Source organism: Artemia franciscana, chromosome 2 (assembly GCF_032884065.1).
Source record: "Artemia franciscana chromosome 2, ASM3288406v1, whole genome shotgun sequence".
NCBI lineage: Eukaryota > Metazoa > Arthropoda > Branchiopoda > Anostraca > Artemiidae > Artemia > Artemia franciscana.
In genome coordinates, this window is record NC_088864.1 from 36,947,071 (window position 1) to 36,968,334 (window position 21,264).

Here is a 21,264-nt window from a genome sequence, read left to right on the forward strand (position 1 = left end):
ATAAAGTGTAAGTGGCCCCCTAGATTCAAGAGGGATATACACCATAATTTTTTGTGCTAATTTTAAGTTCATTTGTGAAAATTCTATTCTTAAAGTTTTGCTTCTAAGTCAGTGCAACTCGCTATAGTAGCTCACTCCGACTAGTTTGATACAAAACATGGAAAGGAACTTGCCAAGTTTATTCTTCCGTTTAAAGCAAAACCATCGACAAGATATCTTGCTATCGAGCTGAAAACTGTTTTTGAACTTCTCACTGCTTTTCCTATAATTTCTTCTATTTCCCTTATACTTCACCAATTTTTCCAGTTATTGTTAAGCTGTGTCCCTCCCCTCTTGAAACGTTCACCAGAAACGAGCTCACGCGCATGTGCCTGGATTGATAATGAAAAAAAAAAATGCTTTATACAAGATCTTTGGTTCAATCGCAAGAATATTGAATTTTATGGGATAGAGGGAAGGGGTTGTAGAGGCACCATTACCTAAGATAATACGCCTTATATATCCTATTTGAATGCTTTTTATATTCAATTCAATTTATAAGACTATTTTGATGCATGCTTTTCCTTTTCAGAGGGTAACGACTATGGCATTGTGGAAGAAATTCCAATTGCTCCAATGACTCCCCGGCTACCGAGACCGGATATCTCAACAGAGCAAAACAGAAGAAGTGTTTTATTAGAAAATGACGATAATTCGGATGATGATGCAAGCCATCATTATGACGATGACATTTCCAACAGCACCGTTTTTGACTGGAATCATCCCATTAAGTCCTTTAAGGAAGCAGATCATAGTGAAGTGATTGCACATTCTTCTTGTCCGTCCATAAGTCCTGCAAAAACTAGTGAAACTCCCCATTTTGTGCCAAGTATCCTTACTTCACCTAGCAATGTGCCAAAAATAGAACTCAAGATTTCAACAAATAGGCTTGCTGGAGATATTGCATTAAATTCTCACCCTATCGAAGATGAACTTATGAGAATTCAATTGAAGGATGGTGTTCCATATAAAGTAAGTGTCTCGAGACCTAGGAGTTTCAGTGCTAGTCATATTGATTTTGTGAGAATTTCCGTAGAATCGTGCACTAATACAAGGGGACAAAAGCACTTATCACCAAGAAAACTGATGAAGTTATTTCTGAGAAAAAGGCGTTCAAAGCAGAATTCTTTCTTCAGGAAAAGCAGATCTTTGGATTCTAGTCCTATTACCAACGTTGATTCGAACTTTCATTGCACATTGCCCCCGGAAATTTGTCCAGAAACAAGTAAAGAAGAGAAAAAGGACGACGTTCTAAAAAGGTAAGCAGGTCTCTTTCAGAATGCATAGAAAACTTTTATAGAAAAATAGCAAAGTTGAAACTTTCTTGCCAAATAGATATTTATTAGTTGACGCAAGATATTTGTCACCAGGATTGAAAAATAAAAACCAAGTCTATGCAAAACTATTGGCTACAAAATGGCTCTTTCTACTAAGAATAAATAATTTGAAAATGCCACAACAAAGTTTGGGTAGATACAATTCGCCTGTTTATGATGGTGGCGACACCATTTGATCATCAAAAATAAAACCACACACAAATTAATTTAAAATAGCATGTGATAACTGTCGATCCCACTTGATCATTTAAAACAGGACCAGACATTAATTTTTCTAAGTTAAAATAGGATAACTTTGGCTACAAAGATGCAATTGCAAATTAATTCAACCCAGGCTGAATTCTGATCCAGTTGCGTAATTTAGGCAGCCCAATTTTAAATACGATGTTTAGGTCATAAATGCTTATAAACACAGTAACTTTATTTAAGTTATTACTATTAAAGAGGGAACGCTGTTTCAAGTGGAATAGAACAGTCATGTCTCTTCCTAAGTTGCAAACATGTGTTAAGATGGTTAGAAAAGTGAATATACTCTTACTTCGTAATAGGTATCCAAAATTTATCTTCAAAGTTCAAATCCATTAGGTTCCCCCTTCCCAATATTTGTTCCCAAGGGATTTCATTCACAATCTAAGTAAGAGGTACAACCAAATCTGAACGTTGCTTTTATTGCAGGATCATTCCAGGAAACATCCACATGAAAGAAAGCCTGTATTCGTCTTCTAGTTTGGCAAGTAATCCCAGCTTATTAGAGCCCCATAATACAATTGAAAAACAGAACAGCCTTGAAGATGACTCACTTTTCTGTTTGCGGTTTGTCCGTCCAAAGCTTAGCTCCTTTGACCCTGGAAAGCTTAGTCCTTTCACTGCAAGAAGGTAAGCATGACTTAAATGTTGTAGTGGTTTAGTCCTACCTATGAATGATATAGCTAACCTATTTGCTGTTGGTACATCAGCAAATCCAGATTAGATATGCATTATTGAAAAGGTTTTCGAGAAATATTTAGCAAATTTCAAAGCATGGTATTGTAAAGTTTATTAATGGAAAGTGTGAATTTTTTATGAGGCATAGTACATGCCCGACGGAATATGTGCATACAACTCCCACGATCTCCTTAGGTTTGACTACTAATTATAAGTTAACAAAATGAATAACTTCTAACATTTTAATTTCGCTTAAATTTAATTTTACTCTGGCACATTCTATAGATCAAGTGAATTAGCAGGAGGTAAGTCATTGAATTCTCGTCCCCTCCCCAAAAAAAATGACGGTTTTCATGGATTTTCTCACATTTCTAATACATTCTTTCATAGTTTGTCTGCTTCAAGGCTATTGGTGACTTTTGTCTAACAGTTTTCCTGAAATAAATTTCTATGCAACTGTCTGCCATTGAGTTGTATTCTATTCAGAATATACTTACTAACACTTTTCGAATGATAAAGTAATCTTCTGGATATAAACTTTATATTTTATTGTTCTATTAAGAAAGGGGAGATGGTTGTGTGATAATTGATCTCAACACCTTTATATGCATAATAATAGACGACAAGTCATTTCAATCGTTTTTTCCCTGCTGTTGAAATAATGGAAGGAAGCCACCGGTGTTACATGCATATGTAATACCTATTGGTAGGCTTAGCTTCTATCCAAGTGAGAATAGTTTTTTGCTATGATTACAGGCTAACACTTGTATCCCGATCCTTCAGAAAAATATAGGGATTGGGACAACTCACAATAGTCAATACCGCACTTTTACATAAATTAAGACTACTTCTGGCTATCACGATAGGCGGTTGAATGGGAGCAGGGGTGAACGTAATGGGATTACAGCCGAGTGAAAATTATGGCCGGTAGTAAAACCCTTTTAAATTCTAATATGGTAGTTCCTTAGTATCCTCTCCACCAATGAATACCAAAACTTGAACTAGGAGTCCAATTGTCCCATTTCACACCATGAATATATAGCTTATAGATAGTATACCTTATAGTATTTACTACCTTTGTAAGAAAATAGGGTATAGAGTGCGCACTGAATACTAAATGAACTCAGTTACATTCAGCTAAAGAATTCGTACAAAACTGGCAATATAAAAATCTCCTCTTTGCACTTCAGTTCTCAAGGCAACGCCTCACTCTTTACGCTAAAGTTTGACTCTTTCTCTCGATTCTTCTTTTTAAAACAGTAAAAAACTTTAGCGTAAAGAGCGGGGCGTTGATGAGGAAGCAGCCTCTTTCATATACGAAGTAATTTCTAGTCGTTTTAAGTTTTAATATCGCTCCTTACTTTCAGTTAAAAAAACTTGTTTTTTTTTATTTAATTTCTGAACGTTTTTGAATCAATGCATGTTTTGATTTTGGCTCTCCGCAGAGGAATAATTAAAAACAAAATTTGCATTTTTTTTGGCTAAATGGCTTTCTCATAATTTTGATCGAATGATTTTGAGAAAAAAAGAGCGGCGGAGGAAGCCTAGTTGCCCTCCGATTTTTTGGTTAATTAAAAAGGCAACTATAATTTTTAATTTTTTACGAATATTTTTATTAGTAAAAGATTTACGTAACTTATAAATTAGCTTACGTAAAGAACTTTTGTATTCTCATATTGTTATTTTTATTACATATATGAGGGGGTTCGCCCCCTTTTCAGATCCTCGGTCTTTACACTAAAGCTTAAATTTTGTCCCAATTCATTAAGAATGACCCCAGAATCACAAAAGCCGTAGAATAAATAGTTGAAATTACTAAAAATACTTTAGCGTAAAGAGCGAGGTATTAGGAGGAGGTGAGCCCCTCAAATGGGTAATAATTTCTACTTGTTTTAAGTTTTAATGCTGCTCCTTACTTCCAGCTGAAAGAACTTTTTCATATTTATTTTTTCATTGTTTTTTTTTTAATAATGCTAGTAAATCCTGCGCTCCCTTCATGGAGATTTTCTTCCCCCATGACAAATTATCGATGGAAAATTCCCCCAGCATATCTCCCTCTTCTCAAACCCTCCCCCAACCAAAAAAATCCTCCTGAAAACGCCTGTACACTTCCCAATAACCATTACTATATGTAAGCACTGGTCAAAGTTTGTAACTTGTTGCCCCTCCCACGGGGACTGTGGGGGAGTAAGTCGTCCCCAAAGACATAGTTATAAGGTTTTTCGACTACGCTGAATACAATGGCTATCTTAGAATTTTGATCCGTTGACTTTAGTAAAATAATTAGCGTGGGAGGGGGCCTAGGTGCCCTCCAATTTTTTTGGTCACTTAAAAAGGGAACTAGAACTTTTCATTTCCATTAGAATGAGCCCTCTTGCAACATTCTAGGACAACTGGGTCGATACGATCACCCCTGGGAAAAAAAAAAAAAAAACAAATAAACACGCATCCGTGATCTGCCTTCTGGCAAAAAATACAAAATTCCACATTTTTGTAGATAGGAGCTTGAAAATTCTGCAGTAGGGTTCTCTGATATGCTGAATCTGATGGTGTGATTTTCGTCAAGATGCCATGACTTCTAGGTGGCGTTTCCCCCTATTTTCTAAAATAACGCAAATTTTCTCAGGCTCGTAACTTTTGATGAGTAAGACTAAACTTGATGAAACTTATATATTTAAAATCAGCATTAAAATGCGATTCTTTTGATGTAGCTAATGATATCAAAATTCCATTTTTTAGAGTTTTGGTTACTATTGAGCAGGGTCGCTCCTTACTATAGTTCGTTACCACGAACTGTTTGATTTGCAATAGCATGTCGAATAATCATAAGAAAATTACAAAAGGAAAAAGGTAAATTTAGTTGATAAGCAATGATGTGTGCTACGACACCTAACATTTTTGATGATGGTTTTTAAAAGATTTAGCTTTGAAGCAAAACTCAGTCTATGTATGAATGGGGTATTTCCACTTCCCTCTCCAGTACAAGATTTTTATAAATGACTTTTTATACATTTATCTTGCTTGAAGAAAAGTAAATACAAACTGTATAACTACACAGAAGTTCCACCCAGTCTGTATATGATATTAAATAAAAAAACAAGTTTTTTTAACGGAAAGTAAGGAGCGATATTAAAACTTAAAACGAACAGAAATTACTTTGCATATGCAAGGGCTGCTTCCTCATCAGCACCCCGCTCTTTACGCTAAACTTTGACTCTTTCTCTTAATTCTACTTTTTAAAACATTAAAAAACTTTAGCGTAAAGAGCAGGGCGTTGATGAGGAAGCAGCCCTTTCATATACGAAGTAATTTCAGTTCGTTTTAAGTTTTAATGTCGCTCCTTACTTCCCTTTAAAAAAAACTCGTTTTTTTTTATTTAATTTCTGAACGTTTTTGATTAGATGCATTTTTGAATTTGGCTCTCCGCAGAGGAATAATTAAAACGAAATTTGCATAATTTTTTTTTGGCTAAATGACTTTCTCATAATTTTGATCGAACGATTTTGAGAAAAAAAGAGCGGGTGAGGAAGCCTAGTTGCCCTCCGATTTTTTGGTTACTTAAAAAGGCAACTAGAACTTTTATTTTTTTACGAATCTTTTTATTAGTAAAGATATACGTAGCTTATAAATTAGCTTACGCAAAGAACTTTTGTATTCTCATATTTTTATTACATATATGAGGGGGTTCTCCCCCTCGTCAGTACCTCGCTCTTTACACTAGGGCTTAAATTTTGTCCCAATTCATTAAGAATGACCCCTGAATCACAAAAGCCGTAGAGTAAATAGCTGAAATTACTAAAAATACTTTATCGTAAAGAGCGAGGTTTTAGGAGGAGATGAACCCCTCATATGGGTAATAATTTCTTTTTGTTTTAAGCTTTAATGCAGCTCCTTACTTCCCGCTGAAACAAAACTTTTTCATATTTATTTTTTCATTGTTTTTTTTTTAATAATCCTAGTACATCCTGCGCTCCCTTCATGGAAATTTTCTACCCCCATGACAAATTCCTCGATGGAAAGCTCCCCCAGCATATCCCCTCTTCTCAACCCCACCCCCCAACCAAAAAATCCTCCTGAAAACGCCTGTACACTTTCCAATAACCATTACTGTATGTAAGCACTGGTCAAAGTTTGTAACTTGTTGCCCCTCCCATGGGGACTGTGGGGGAGTAAGTCGTCCCCAAAGACATAGTTATAAGGTTTTTTGACTACGCTGAATAAAATGGCTATTTCAGAATTTGATCCGTTGACTTTGGGAAAATAATTAGCGTGGGAGGGGGCCTAGGTGCCCTCCAATTTTTTTGGTCACTTAAACGGGTAATAGAACTTTTCGTTTCCATTAGAGCCCTCTCGCAACATTCTAGGACAACTGGGTCGATATGATCACCCCTGGGAAAAAAATAAACAAACAAATAAACACGCATCCGTGATCTGCCTTCTGGCAAAAAAAAATACAAAATTCCACAATTTTGTAGATAGAAGCTTGAAACTTCTACAGTAGGGTTCTCTGATACGCTGAATCTGATGGTGTGATTTTCGTTAAGATTCTATGACTTTTAGGGAGAGTTTCCCCCTATTTTCTAAAACAACGCAAATTTCCTCAGGCTCGTAACTTTTGATAGGTAAGACTAAACTAGATGAAACTTATATATTTAAAATCAGCATTAAAATGCGATTCTTTTGATGTAGCTAATGATATCAAAATTCCATTTTTAGAGTTTTGGTTACTATTGGGCCGGGTCACAGTTCGTTAGCACGAACTGTTTGATGGTAAAATAAAATCCAGTAAAGAGATAGAACAAAAAAACAATACGGACAATGTTGCCATAATTCTCCTAGGAAAAAAACCATTTTTTTCTCCCTCATATACAAAAACTGAAGAAATGTTTGACAAATTTTTGAAGTTTTTCAAAAATTTAAAAACTACACTTGAAAATTAGTCTGTACATAAAAATCCTATAATCAGTTTTTAAAGAACATCCACAACGTTAATCTATTCCTTCCATGATAGAAACACGTCAAAAATTGTAAAGATTTTGAATTATAAGGCTCGGTTGCAAAAATTTGGTTTCTAAAGCCACAACTAGAAAAGGTATGTGAAGAAATGTGTATAACTAAATATGAAAGTCTATTCATCAAGCAGTTCGTGGTAACGAACTATAAATGAGAAGCGACTTAGCTCAATTTTAACCGAAACTCTAAAGAATGGAGTTTTTGATACCAATAGAAATATCAAAAGAATTAGCATTGTATGCTGATTTTAAATATATTAGTTTCATTAACTTTAGTGTTACCCATCAAAGGCTATGACTCTCACAAAATTTGCCTGATTTCCGAAAAAAGGGGGAAACACCCCTATAAGTCATGCAATATACATGAAATTACAAAATCAGATTCAGGGTCTTAGAGAACTCTACTGTATAGGTTACAGGATCTTATCTTCAAAAATGTGGAATTCGGTGTTTTTTGCCAGAATAAAGATCACGGATGCGTATTTATTGGATTTTTTTTCCCAGGGGTAATCCTGTCGACCAAGTGGTCCTAGAATTTCGGGAGAGGCTGCATGGAACGAAAATTACAAGTTCTAGTAACCTTTTTAAGTGAACAAAGTATTGAAGGGCAACTTTCACGCCCCTTTTCCTCACAGTCATCCGATCAAATTTTCAGATAGATATTTTGTTCAACATAGTTGAAAGGCCGAATAACTATACCTTTCGACATAACATGTCTCCATTAGCCCCTTGGAAAAGATCTTTAAATTATAAAATTTTCCCATTGTTTACGTATATTATTTGCTATTGGTAAGTATGCATACATTTTTTGGGTGAGGGAGAAAAATCTTCTGCTGGAGTGATTTTTATGGGGAGAAATTTCGATGGGAGGGAATTTTCCACGGAGTGAATTTCTCAGGGGAAATTTTGCACGGGGGGAATTTGCCAGAATTTCTATAAGAAATTCTTCTTATGTCTTGCTTTCTCTTTGCCGGATCAATTCTACGCACGGAGATGTTAAGGGTAATTGTCCGGGGTAAATTTCCACCAGGATTGAATTTTCTAGAGGATGTATCCGTGAGGAGGATGGATTTTTCCGTGGAGATGGTGTCAGATTTTTTGGCCTTATTTAAAGAAGATGAGAAATTAAGTAAACCTCCGACTCTCTCCAAAGTCGACAGATCTGGTTGAAATTTGAAATAAGAGCTCTAAGACATGAGTTCCTTTTAAATATCAAATTTCATTAAGATCCGGTCACTCATTCTAAAGTTACAAATACTTCAATTTTTCTAGTTTTTCCAAATCAACACCCCCAGCACCTCCAAAGAGAACGGATCCGTTCCAATTATGTAAATGACGTATCTAGAACTTGGGCTTATTATTCCTACCAAGTTTCAGCCCGATCTCTCTACTCTAAGCGTTCTCCGAGATTTCGGTTTCCCCCTCCAATCCCCTGTGTCTCCGGATCCGATTCGAGTCGAAAATGGAGCATCTGAGACATAAGATCCTTCTATATATCAAAGATCCGATCACCCTTTTGTAAGATAAAGATACCCCAATTTTCACGTTTTCCAAGATTTCCAGTTTCCCCCCTCAAACTCCCCCAATGTCACAGGATCTGTCGTAATTTAAAATAAGAGCTCTAAAGCACAAAATCCCTCTAAATATCAAATTTCAGTAAGATTTGATCACCCATTCGAAAGTTAAAAATACCTCATTTTTTCTAATTTTCCGAATTATTCCCCCCCCCCAACTCCAACAAAGAGAGTGGATCCAGTCCAATTATGTCAGTCACGTATCTTGGACTTGTTTTTATTCTTCCCGTCCAGTTTCATCCTGATCTCTCCGCTTTAAGTATTTTCCAAGATTCCCAGTCCCCCAACTCCCCCCCCCCAATGACGCTGGTTCCGGTCGGGAGTTAAAATGGTAGATCTGAGTTATGAGATCCTTCTAAATATAAAGTTTCAGGAAGATCCGATCACTCTTTCGTCATTTTTTCTAATTTTTGAGAATAAACCCTCCCTCCCCCCAACTTCCCCATACAGAACAGATCCGTTCCAGTTATTTCAATTACGTATCTTGCACTTCTACTGATTTTTACCATCAAATTTCATCCCTATCTCTCCAATCTAAGCGTTTTCCAACAATTTAGGTTCCCCCCTCCCAATGTTACCGGATCTAGTCGGGATTTAAAGTAAAAGCTCTGAGACACAATCTTTTATCGGAGACACAAATTTTATTAAGATCCCGTCACTCGTTCGTAAGTTAAAAATACTTCATTTTTTTCTATTTTTCCGGATTAATCGGCCCCCCACTCACCCCCCCCCCCCAGATGGTCAAATCGGGAAAATGCTTCTAATCTATCTGATTCTAATCTATCTAATCTATTTCTAATCTAATCTGGTCCGGTCCCTGATACGCCTGCCAAATTTCATCGTCCTAGCTTACCTGGAAGTGCCTAAAGTAGCAAAACAGGGACAGACCGACAGAATTTGCGATCACTATATGTCACTTGGTTAATACCAAGTGCCATAAAAACAGGAACTATTATGTATATGAGGGGGGCTTCCCCCTCCTCAACACATTACTCTTTAAGCTGAAGTTTTTTAGTACTTTTAAAAAAGCTTCTTATTGTTATAATTAAACGAACCTTGTGTTTCAGAAGTTATTCTTTCAGAATAGAGACAAAATTCGAACTTTCAAGCAGTTCCTGGTAACGAACTGTAGTAAGCAGTGAACCGACTCAATAGTAAACGAAACTCTAAAAAACGGATTGATGCTAAAAGACACATCAAAAGAATCGAATTTTCATGCTGATTCTAAATATTTTAGTTTCATCAAATTTATTCTTTGTCATCAAAAGTTACGAGCCCAAGAAAATTTACCTTATTTTAGAAAATAGTGGAAGACAACCCCTAAAAGTCATAGATTCTTAACGAAAATCACGCCATCGCATTCAGCGTATCAGAGAACCCTATAGAAAAAATTTCAAGCTCTTATCCACAAAAATGTCGAATTTCGTATTCTTTGCCAGAAGACCGATCACAAGTGAGTGTTTTTTTCCCGGGGTCATCGTATCGACCAAGTGGTCCTAGAATGTCGCAAGAGGGCTTATTCTAACGGAAATGAAAAGTTCTAGTGTCCCTTTTAAGTGACCAAAAAAATTGGAGGGCACCTAGGCCCACTCCCACGCTCATTTTTTCCCAAAGTCAACGGATCAAAATTTTGAGATAGCCATTTTGTTCTGCATAGCCGAAAATCATAATAACTATGTCTTTGGGGATGACTTACTCCCCCAGAGTCCCTTGGGGAGGGGCTGCAAGTTACAAACTTTGACCAGTGTTTACATACATTAATGGTTATTGGGAAGTGTACAGACGTTTTCAGGGTGATTTTTTCGGGTTTGGGGGTGTGGTTGAGGGGAGGGGGCTATGTGGGAGGATATTTCCTTGGAAGAACATGTCATGGGGGAAGAGGAATTCAATGAAAAGGGCGCGGGATTTTCTAGCTTTACTTAAAAAAAGACAATAGAAAAATAAACATGAACAAGTTTTTTCAATTGAAAGTAAGGAGTAGCATTAAAACTTAAAACGAACAGAGATTATTACGCATATGAGGGGTTCTGAAAATACTATAGCATAAATAGCTCAGGGGTCATCCTTAAAGAATTGGGACAAAACTTAAGATTTAGTGTAAAAAACGAGGTATTAACGAGGGGACAAACCCCCTCATATACATAATAAAAATATAAGAATATAAAAGTTTGTTACGTAAGTTAATTCTTAAGTTACGTATTTTTTTTACCAATGAAAACGTTCGTTCAAAATTAAAAGTTCTAGTTGCCTTTTTAAGTAACCGAAAAACTGGAGGTCAACTAGACCTCCTTCCCCACCCCTTATTTCTAAAAATCGTCAGATCAAAACTAAGAGAAAGCCATTTAGTCAAAAGAAGAATTAATATGCAAATTTCATTATAATAATTTATATGCGGATAGTCAAAATCAAACATACATTAATTCAAAAACATTCAGAAATTAAATAAAAAAAACTAGTTTTTTTTAACTGAAAGTAAGGAGCGACATTAAAACTTAAAACGAACAGAAATTACTCCATATATGAAATGGGTTGTCCCCTCCGCAATCCCTCGCTCTTTACGCTAAAGTTTGACTCTTTGCCACAATTCTACTTCTTAAAACAATAAAAATCTCTAGCGCAAAGAGCGAGGCGTTGAAGAGGGGACAACCCATTTCATATACAGAGTAATTTCTGTTCGTTTTAAGTTTTAATGTCGCTCCTTACTTTCAGTTAAAAAAAAAACTTTTTTTATTTAATCACTCAAAAGAACGCTAAGATTCGACTCCATTTTAAACCAAACTTCCTACTTTATATTTTGTGACCATTAGTGTGATTAAATAAAAATTAGTTATCCCAAATAACTTGTATGAAAAGAAATGAAAGTTGAAAGTACTAAAAGTTAGTATTAGTTCAATTTAAAAACTAGTCATTGAAAACTTATTCTTATGTAAGGTAACCTTGAATATAGTATAAATAGGATGTTAAAACAAACAGAAGTCTCATGAGATAAGATATAGAGCGATATTGAAGTCTAAAATAAACATAAATCACGTTATATTTTATAGGGTTACCACCGATTTAGCCATCCTTTCTTTAATGCTATAGTATATGCATCCAAAGATCATCGAGGATCATGAGAGGTCTCAGTCAAACGGAAATTGAACGTTCTAGTGCCATTTCTAAGCACCCAGAAAGATTGGAAGGCAACAAGCTCTCTTCCTTCGCCCCCCTTTTCCCCAAAAGAAATACCATCAAGATTGTGACGTAGCTATTTTGTTCTGTATATACGAAAGGTCCAAAAAATCTACCACTGAGGATACTACAACCCCCCAAGCCCTGGGAAAGGGACTGTAAGATATGAAAGTTTTTCATTGCTTGCATATAGTATTTGTTTTTGGGAAATATTTGGACCTTTTTTTGGAGGGGGAAGGTCCACGGAGAGATCTTCTGTGAGGAGGAAAGCTCCTGGGAATACTTTTCTAGGCAAAATTTTATACTAATGAAGTTTGCCAGGATCGATATACGACATTCTTTTCATTTTTCTTGCTTACTCTTTGTCAACTAAATATTACATATCGAGTCATGTCGGTTGAATCATCTGGAGAACATTTTCCTTAGGAGCGAATTGTCTGGAGGAATTTTTCCATCGGGGGTGATTTTTCGTAGGAGAATGCTTCGGCGCGAAAAACTTTTGATGAGGGAATTTGCCATGAAAGAAACTTTCTATGAAGGAGAATTTCCGGGAAAAATTTCAAGGAGGGAGGGGTTTCTGTCATTATATGAAAAGTCTACAGAAATCAAATAATAAATTTTTTAATGGAAGTATGGACAATTTTCCGGGACAATTTACAAAAAACAATTCTGGGGAAAATTTTCAGTCACGAGGAAACTGTCCGGGGTAATTTTTGCGGGAGTTCAAAGGAGGATATTTTGTGGGTGGAGAATTTTTCACAGAAAAGAGAGGCAGATTTCCCGGCATCATTTAAAAATGATCAGAAAATTCATTGAAAAACAAGATTTTTCAACTGAAATTGAGGATCAACATTAAAACTCAAACCGAAGAGAAATTATTCTGTATATGAGGGGGGGCTACTGACTCCTCAATTCCTCGTCCTTAACGCTAAAGTTTGACTTTTTGTCTCGTTTTTTTTTCCTAATCACAGAAGTCATTTAATTGGAATAAGAAGCTTTTCAAAGTACTAAAAAACTTTAGTGTAATGAGCAAGGGATTGAGGAAGGGATAGCCCCCTTCATATACCGAATATTTCAAAATTTTAATGTTACTCCTTACATTCAATTGAAAACTAGTTCTTTTTGTTTAATTTGATACGAAACGGCTGAAAAAAACACTTCGTTTCAGCGGGATCTTTTTAGATCAAACGTCAGGAAAAGACTTCGAATTAGAAAAAAAAGTCGTGTTCTCGAGTTATTGCACTCACTGAAGTGAGGTATTTTTGAAAAATTTTAAAGAAAATTATCCCACCTTATCTCGAATATAAGAGCCTTAATATTCTCTCCTACTGAATAATACGAATCTTACAGTTAACTATCTAAAACATTTAACTGTCATACGAACACAGTCCCTATTCACTACGCGTCTGGAGAAAATGCATTTATGTCCACATTTAAGTAAGAATAATTTTGTAGAAACATAGAAGAGAAGGGGAAATTCGTTTGGAAAGTTAAAAGTTTAATTGCCACTTTAACGCATTAAGAAAGATTGAAGGGTAACCAGTTTCTATCCCCCCCCTTAACCTCAAGATACTCGATCAAAATTTTGAAATGGCTGTTTCGTTCAAAATTATCTAAACATCCGTTAAATATGCCTCCAAGCTATTCGTTCTTGCTTTAAATAATAAAATTTCAATTTAAACTTTTAGAAGGGAAACCAGTAAATAAAATACTTCCAATTTAAAGCTGACTATATTAGTTGACTCTTAAATGCTTTCATAAAATTCCTTGTCAAACTTTGGTGTAAACAGTGAGGTATTGAGGAGGATGTCAGCCCCTTTCATATAACAGATAATGTCTATTTCTGATAAATTTCGGTACTGTTTTATTTCCTTTCACTTGAAAGAAAGTTTTCGTCAATTATTATTTTATGCGCGAAAATCTGGCAAACTTATCCGCTACCCTTCCTAATAATTTTCTTCTCCTGAGACTTTACCTACAGCATCTCTTAGTCTAATAAGTATCATCGTGCTAATCAACTTGCTTCCTGCCAACATTAAGCAAACGCCTCTGTAATAATTACAACTTCCAATATTTTTATTATGAAGCAGCTTGACTAAGGTTTTCTTATAGTCACTAAGTAGTTCTCTCCGCACTACCGCAATCAAACTCATCTTGATAAATGTATTTAGGGGGTTCGCCTTGTCAATTATTCTTCATTTTTTCAACATTTTCTCCCAGCAAAACAAGAATAAATGCCTGAATACTAAATTTAAGAATACCTCTTAAATTTATCAAGAACCGCTCATAATCTAACAGCTATGATCTTTAAAATATTTTAACTAATTGAACTTTTACTTTAACAGGTGGTTGCAGAAACCATCTAAGGAGAGAGCTGACCAGGTGTCCGACTGTACAAACATCCGTGGCAAGTCAGCTCCAACAACGCCTATTGCCAGCCCGCGATCAGCAAGAAGAAGAAATGTAATGAGAATGGAAAATTGTTCTCCAATTAGGTAAGTATTTCAAACACAGATCATAGCTCAAAATGTACCTATTCTGCAACAAAATGATCAAATATAACCACACTACTAATAAAATGATTGACTTTTCAACAAAAAGAGAAACAGGGCGAAATCATTATTAAACTTAAATAGTGGTTCAATCATATAACGATTGACTAAGTTTCGTAATTTATTGAATCAAATGGCATGGACTCCAAACGATAGAGAACGTACCAAACAAGTAGTTGTACCAATAGTACCATAAGAACTTAAAATTCTGTCAAAAATTCTACTTATCTATACGTACCCTTAAGGTAAAGGAGTTAACAATAAAAAGAACCAAATTATATAATAAACACAAAATATGGTTGTATTCCACAGAAGTTTATAACAAAAGTAGTGACAGCATAATGACATTAAAGGTGTCCCTATACCTTCGAATCTCAATCTGGACACTGTTTTAAAACTTTATTGAAGCTGTAGATGCATGCTACGTAATAGGGACTGTTTTCTAAAAGGCACTTTACGTAATAGGGACTTATGTTAAATACATAATAGGGAATGTTTTTTTTTTCAAGATGCAGGTGTCTTTTACATAATGGGGAAGGTTTTCTAAGAGATGCATGTGCTAATTAGGATAATAAAAGAGTGGTGAATGTACGTTTCTTCGAGTGGTTAAAAAACCTAAAGATTTAGAGGGAAAAGCCTTCAAGGGCCAGGCCAAATTCTCTTTTCTTTAAATGTTATGATTAAAAACCTAGGGTTGTACGAAAAACCTTCAGAAGCCCACCAAATCAGGATTTCCTGGGCTCTTACGTAATAGGCTTTGCGAGTTACCTAAACAACAAAAACAAAAACACTCTATAGAGTGTTTTTTGTTTAAAAGCCCAAGAGGGCAAGGAAAAAACTTTCAGGCCATCACTAAATCAAGATTTCCTGGGTTGATACCTAATCGTTTCTTCGAGTGTTTAAAAAACTACAAGGGTCAGGAAAAAACTTTTAGGATCCTATCAAATTGTGATTTCTCTGGTTGTTGTGTAATAGGGTGTATGGTTGTTACCTTTCGGAAGGGTAACTACCTCCCGGAAAGTTATGATGTTGGTAGACTCCAGGATGAAAATTTTAGAAAATTCTTCCAGTAACAGTTTAATACTAAACTTGAGAGTTTAAAGTTTGACAATGTGGAAGATGTATGGAATAATTTTAGAAAAACATTTTTTGAGTTGCTGATGGTATCTTAGGTAAGAGTGCTAAGACTGCAACTAGGAATATTAGTGAAAAAGCTTTATGTTTAATAGAGAGTAGAAAGGGTTTGTATAAGAATTATCTGAGTGATAAGTCGTATGAAAACAAAAGGAATGTAAAGAAAGTGGAAAAAACATTAAAATATGAACTAAGGAGATGTGAAGTGGAGGCCAAGGATAAAATTGCTGAGGATCTGCAAGATGCGGCTAGACGGCATAATAGTGAAATATTATACTGGCATGTTAATAAATTGAAAGGGAGTAGTTATTCCGGATCAGTCCTAGTTAAAGATAGAAATGGGGCCACAATTAGTGATAAGGAAAAAGTTAAAGAAAAATGGGTGGAACATTTTGAGAATGTGCTAAACCGAGATACAGTTGCAGGAAAAGATATAGATGAAAATGAAAAAGTTTGTGATACCCTGGATGTGAAGGAAGATTTGTTTAGTGAGGAAGAATTAGCGACAGTAGTAAAAGGATTAAAAAATAATAAGGCTGCAGGTGCTGATATTGTGATAAATGTTTTCTTAAATATGGTAGCTCTGAGGTTAGAAATAAGCTACTGAAGATTATGAACATGATTTTTGAAAAAGGGGAAGTACCTAATGATTTTAGGAAAACGTTAATTAAACCACTGTATAAGAAAGATGACAAGAGTGAGTGTCGTGATTATTGAGGCATTAGTCTGGTCTCTGTAGGTAGCAAATTACTGAGTAATATGATACTGTTTAGACTGAGAGATGCTGTAGACAAAGTTTTAAGGGAAGAACAGTGCGGTTTTAGAAAAGGTAGAGGATGTTTCAACCAAGTTTTCCCTCTTAGGTTAATAATTGAGAAGTCTCTTCGTTGTCAAACACCTTTGGTTCTCAGTTTTATCGATTATGAGCAGGCTTTCGATTCTGTTGATAGAAGAGCGTTAGCAAACTTCTTATCTTTATATGGTATACCAGACAAATACATTAAAGTGATTTGTGCTATTTACAAGAATAATTCTGCTGCGGTTAAGGTAGCAAATGAGGTTAGCAACTGGTTTTGTATTAAATCAGGACTTGACAGGATTGTGTTCTATCCCCCTTTATATTGATCATTTTGATGGACTTCCTCTTAAGGGGCACAGGAAAGGCAATTCAAGACCACGGAATCAATTGGGGAGGAAAAACGCTCCTGGACTTACGTTATGGTGATTATTTAAGCATATTAGATGAAAGTTTGAGCAAAATGAATGAATTTTTATAGGTTTTGTGATTTCAGGGTGCCTAAATAGGCTTGAAAATTAATGTGAGGAAGACTAAGTCACTAAGTCTAGGAATAAGTGAACATGAAAAGCTGACGTTAGACGATAAGATTGATCAGGTTGGCAGCTTCACTTACCTTGGTAGTACTATTAGTGAAGACGGTGGGAGCAGTGAAGATGTTACAAGTAGAATAGCTAAGGCTCAGGGTGTGTTTTCACAGTTAAAAAAAAGTTTGGAAGAATAGAAAGATAAGTCTACAAACCAAGATTAGAATATTGGAAGCTACAGTGATGACAGTGGTTAAATATGGCTCCGAAGCATGGGCGCTCCGAAAAGCATATGCAAATTTACTAGATGTTCTCCAGAGAAATTGCCCACGGATTGTTCTGGGTACCTGGCTGACTGACCGTATTTCAAACAGTAGGCTATACGAAAAATGTGGTTTAATCCCGCTTTCTAGGGCTATAATGAAAGATTGTCCTTTTTGGCCAATCGTTTGGAGCTACACGGAAAGCAGGTCGTCCTTGTCTTGGTTGGGAGGATGTCATAAATAAAGATTTAAAGGAAATGGGAACTACCTGGGAGGGTTTAAAGAGGGAGGTCTTGAATAGATTAGGTTGGAAGAGGAGCGTTCGTAGCTGTGTTGGCCTCAGGCGGCTTGGTGCTACAGTGAGCTATTAGTGGTAGTGGTAATAATTTCTTGGAGAGTCAAAAACAATTTAGAGGCCCAGGAAATCAGGACTTCCTTGCTTGGTCCATAATAGTTTCTCTTATTGTTTAAAAAACCTTCAGTTTTTTAAACAATAAGAGATTGCTCTATTAAAGTCGCTTATATTATGCTCTATATTAAAGTCACTCATTTAATGTATTTGAAAAAAAAAGTGTTTTTTGTTCTTATTTTGGATGGTATAGATGACACAAATTGGCGAGAGGATAGTTCCAATCTAATTGGTGAGCTTCGTTACTTTTTTTGCCCTAACCACAAATGAAGTGAGTGATCTACCTTCAAAGAATTACTCATGCTTGCTTAGATTCTGGAGTCTAATATGACTGCATCGCTTTTGATGGAAATCGAATTTTTTCAATGGGTAAGAAGGTTAGGGTTTGTTGCACTCAAGGGCTCTGATTTAGGCAACCCAATTATACCAACAAATTTTTCTAGACCAAAAAATTTTCGATTCAGCCAGAGGGCCAAACACTAAGCACAAAATGTATGCTAATCGTTTTTTGGTTATGGCAGTTAACTAATTATTTTAGCCCATTCCCAAAATAATACTTAAACGACCATGAGTTGAAAGAAGTCCAAAACCTTACATTTATGAATTTGGAAGGGGATGGAAGGTACTCTTTTTCTAGAGATCAGCGATTATGTCAAACGAAACATGCACTCAATCCTGATTTTGACAAGCAATAAGATGCCTGAGTTCTACTGAAAAGTTCTATTAAGTGTTCAATGGAGCCATTTGATGAGGGGACATTTGTTTTCTCCCTTAGATTTCAAAATATACTTTACTTTTGGTATTTCATCAAAAAACACCCTTTTTTAGTATTTTTATTGGAAAAATGAAAACCCTATTCCCAGATTTTGACAAATAGATTTCCTCCGTTCTCGATATTTCTATAAATTGGTGCGACTGGAAGTATTAGTTTAAAATAGCTTTCTTGAATGCCTTGGCACCGTTGTCCAGGGGTACGGAGACAAGAATAGAGCAAAATTACAACCACAGCTCAATATTTATAGTTATTAACTACGTCTCATATATCTCATTAGAATTATTTCATGAAATAATTAACAATGATAAATTACAACATTCCTTAACGCTCATTCTCAGCATTATGAAAACTAAACATATACACATGTTTTAAGGTCGAAATTGGCTTTTTTCAACTGCGTTCTGGCAAAAAAGAGGTGTTTTTATGAGTTTCATAAAATGATTTTTCTCCCTATAATGGGCAGCCCAAACGGCAGCGCTTTAGCATGCTACTAAGACTGTCATGGAAGGTGGTAAAAAGATCTTTGCAAAGCATACCGTTATGGAGAATAATGGGTAAAAAATTTGGCCATTTATTGACAAAATTTTTAAGAAATTTGTAATCAGCACAAAACAATTGTAGATAAAATGAATTCATTATCAAGCATGATGGTAAAACAGGATTTAATTTTAGTTAATATTTGTCATTGTTTTTTTTTTCAAGCCATATTTGAATGACTTCTCCTTTTGGTGGAATCTTATCTAACACAAACTAAAATGTAGCTAAACGCAAAAAGAAATGCAGCTTTGTGTTATTTTGTATAATCGTCTATCTTAATTTATATTATTTTCAAAACTTGGAAAAACGAACGATCATCCTAGTATCCCTCGTGATGTCATGAGTGCCTTTGATAGGACCGAAAACTTGGACGACCCATGCGTATGTGACAATAATGGTTTTTAAAATCATTATATATCAAATCAAACTCTTTGTTATGGAGAGATCTCATGTTTCATCCAAATTTAATTGCCACTCTCTCACCACCCATCTCAAAATGCTTGATGTAGCTATACCGCCTACATGCAATGCATTCTATCGGTAGAATGAAAGTCGTTGATGATTGAAAGTATGTTTAATTACCAGGAAAACTCTTTGAAAGATAAAAAAAAATGTAAATTAATAACAGGATGAACAGTGGAAATAATTGCAAGATGATGTATGACCAGTCTATGTATTGCTTACAGGCAAATTTTTTCTTCTCCATTAATGCCCCGTCGCTGGCGATCGACGGTCGAGACATCTCTTGACGATGCTTCAGAGTCTAGCTCAGAAGAGGAAGAAAAGAAATTAGCTCCTACGTTGGAGTTTACAAACTTAGAGACATTTCAAAGACAACAGCTCAAAAATAAGGTAAGTTTTTATATTTGGTATCTATTAGTTTGTTCAGTCATTTTGAACCGAATAATTAGACTTATAATTATTAATATACATACAACAAAACAAAAATGTGTACCCAACCATAAATGTTGCACGATTATCTTCAATAAGCCATCATCAGTGCAGAGTAACTAAACAAAAATTTAACTGCTAAAACATGCACATCAAAAATAAATAGATAGAAAATTAAGAAGTAAACCACAGACAGAAAAACAAAACATTAAGAACTAAAATATAAAACCGATTTGTCATGATTGCTTAGCCATTTGAGCTTTTGATTCTCTTTGGCCGATATTATCTGTTCCTGTTTTTTCCTGTTTTAATTAAAAATAATTTTTTTTAAACCTATCATAAAAAAGAAACACGGGGTATAAAAAAAAAACAACCGAACACAAAAAAAAACACAGAACGCAGGAAAACTGTGCCAGTACCGATGACCAAGGATGATACAATTCCGAAAGACGGGTATTATGTACAAATACTTGCCTTTCGACAGTTATAGCAGGGCAAATAAGCTTAATTTTCTAACAAGACAAGAGTCGCAAGTCAATAAAGGGATAAGGGGAAACCAGGAAAATATTTTGTGAAACGAAAGAAAACTGAATGAAGTTCTGACATTTCTGCTTTAGTAATAGTCCGACCGCCAGCTCGGCAAAAGAAGCTTAGTTTAAAAAAAAAAACACCCAAAAGGTACAGTCAGTCTGACGGCACGGTTTTATAGACCAGGAAATCCTGATTCAGAATCTTCTTGGAACTCGGGTGTCCGACACCGGCTTCACCCCTAAAACGACTTTTTTTATTTTCTGTTATACTTGATTTACGGAAGTATGAAACTCTACTCGGTACGTACGAGTTTTAGTTAAGAATTGCTCACTGGGTAGTGCATACGAGCAATAATCGCCGCTAAAAGTGCCATAAGGAGAAGAAACAGAAGAAAAGATAAAATTGCCATTTGAATGGTTTTGATTATGTTCCAGTTTCTACTTGCTGATTGCTGTGGGAACTGGGACTTGCATCTGCAAACAGCTAGTATGATGCTTTCTTTCATGGCGTCTGCAGGTCACCATAAATACGCAACGTGCCTCACAAGGTATTTGACAGACATAGATCGCATGCCCGAAGAACTTTCAGACAAGTTTTTGCAAGGCCACTTCACTGTGAGAGATATTTTGGCTCAGCTTATGCCGTTTGTGCAGACCACGCCTCAGAATCAAGCCTTATTGTTGAGCATAAGCAAAAAGGCGGTACCAAAGGGATGACTCTGAACACCACTGCAATTGCCAAGTGGGCATCCACCTTGCCGTTTCAGCTTCACTCTGTAAATTAGCTTGAATT

The 21,264-nt window shown here is 35.6% G+C and overlaps 1 protein-coding gene across 3 annotated transcripts in view; it reads left to right on the plus strand.

Annotated features, from left to right (window-relative positions):
* The window catches only part of LOC136041048 (tubby-related protein 4-like), a 149,400-nt gene that overhangs the window by 121,320 nt on the left and 6,816 nt on the right, over positions 1–21,264 (plus strand). For all 3 annotated transcript variants that reach the window (XM_065725597.1, XM_065725589.1, XM_065725604.1), the window contains 4 exons: positions 572–1,298; positions 2,052–2,252; positions 14,403–14,552; positions 19,737–19,902. In XM_065725597.1, the coding sequence (XP_065581669.1) occupies positions 572–1,298; positions 2,052–2,252; positions 14,403–14,552; positions 19,737–19,902 (1,244 nt within the window). The remainder of the gene's footprint in view (positions 1–571; positions 1,299–2,051; positions 2,253–14,402; positions 14,553–19,736; positions 19,903–21,264) is intronic.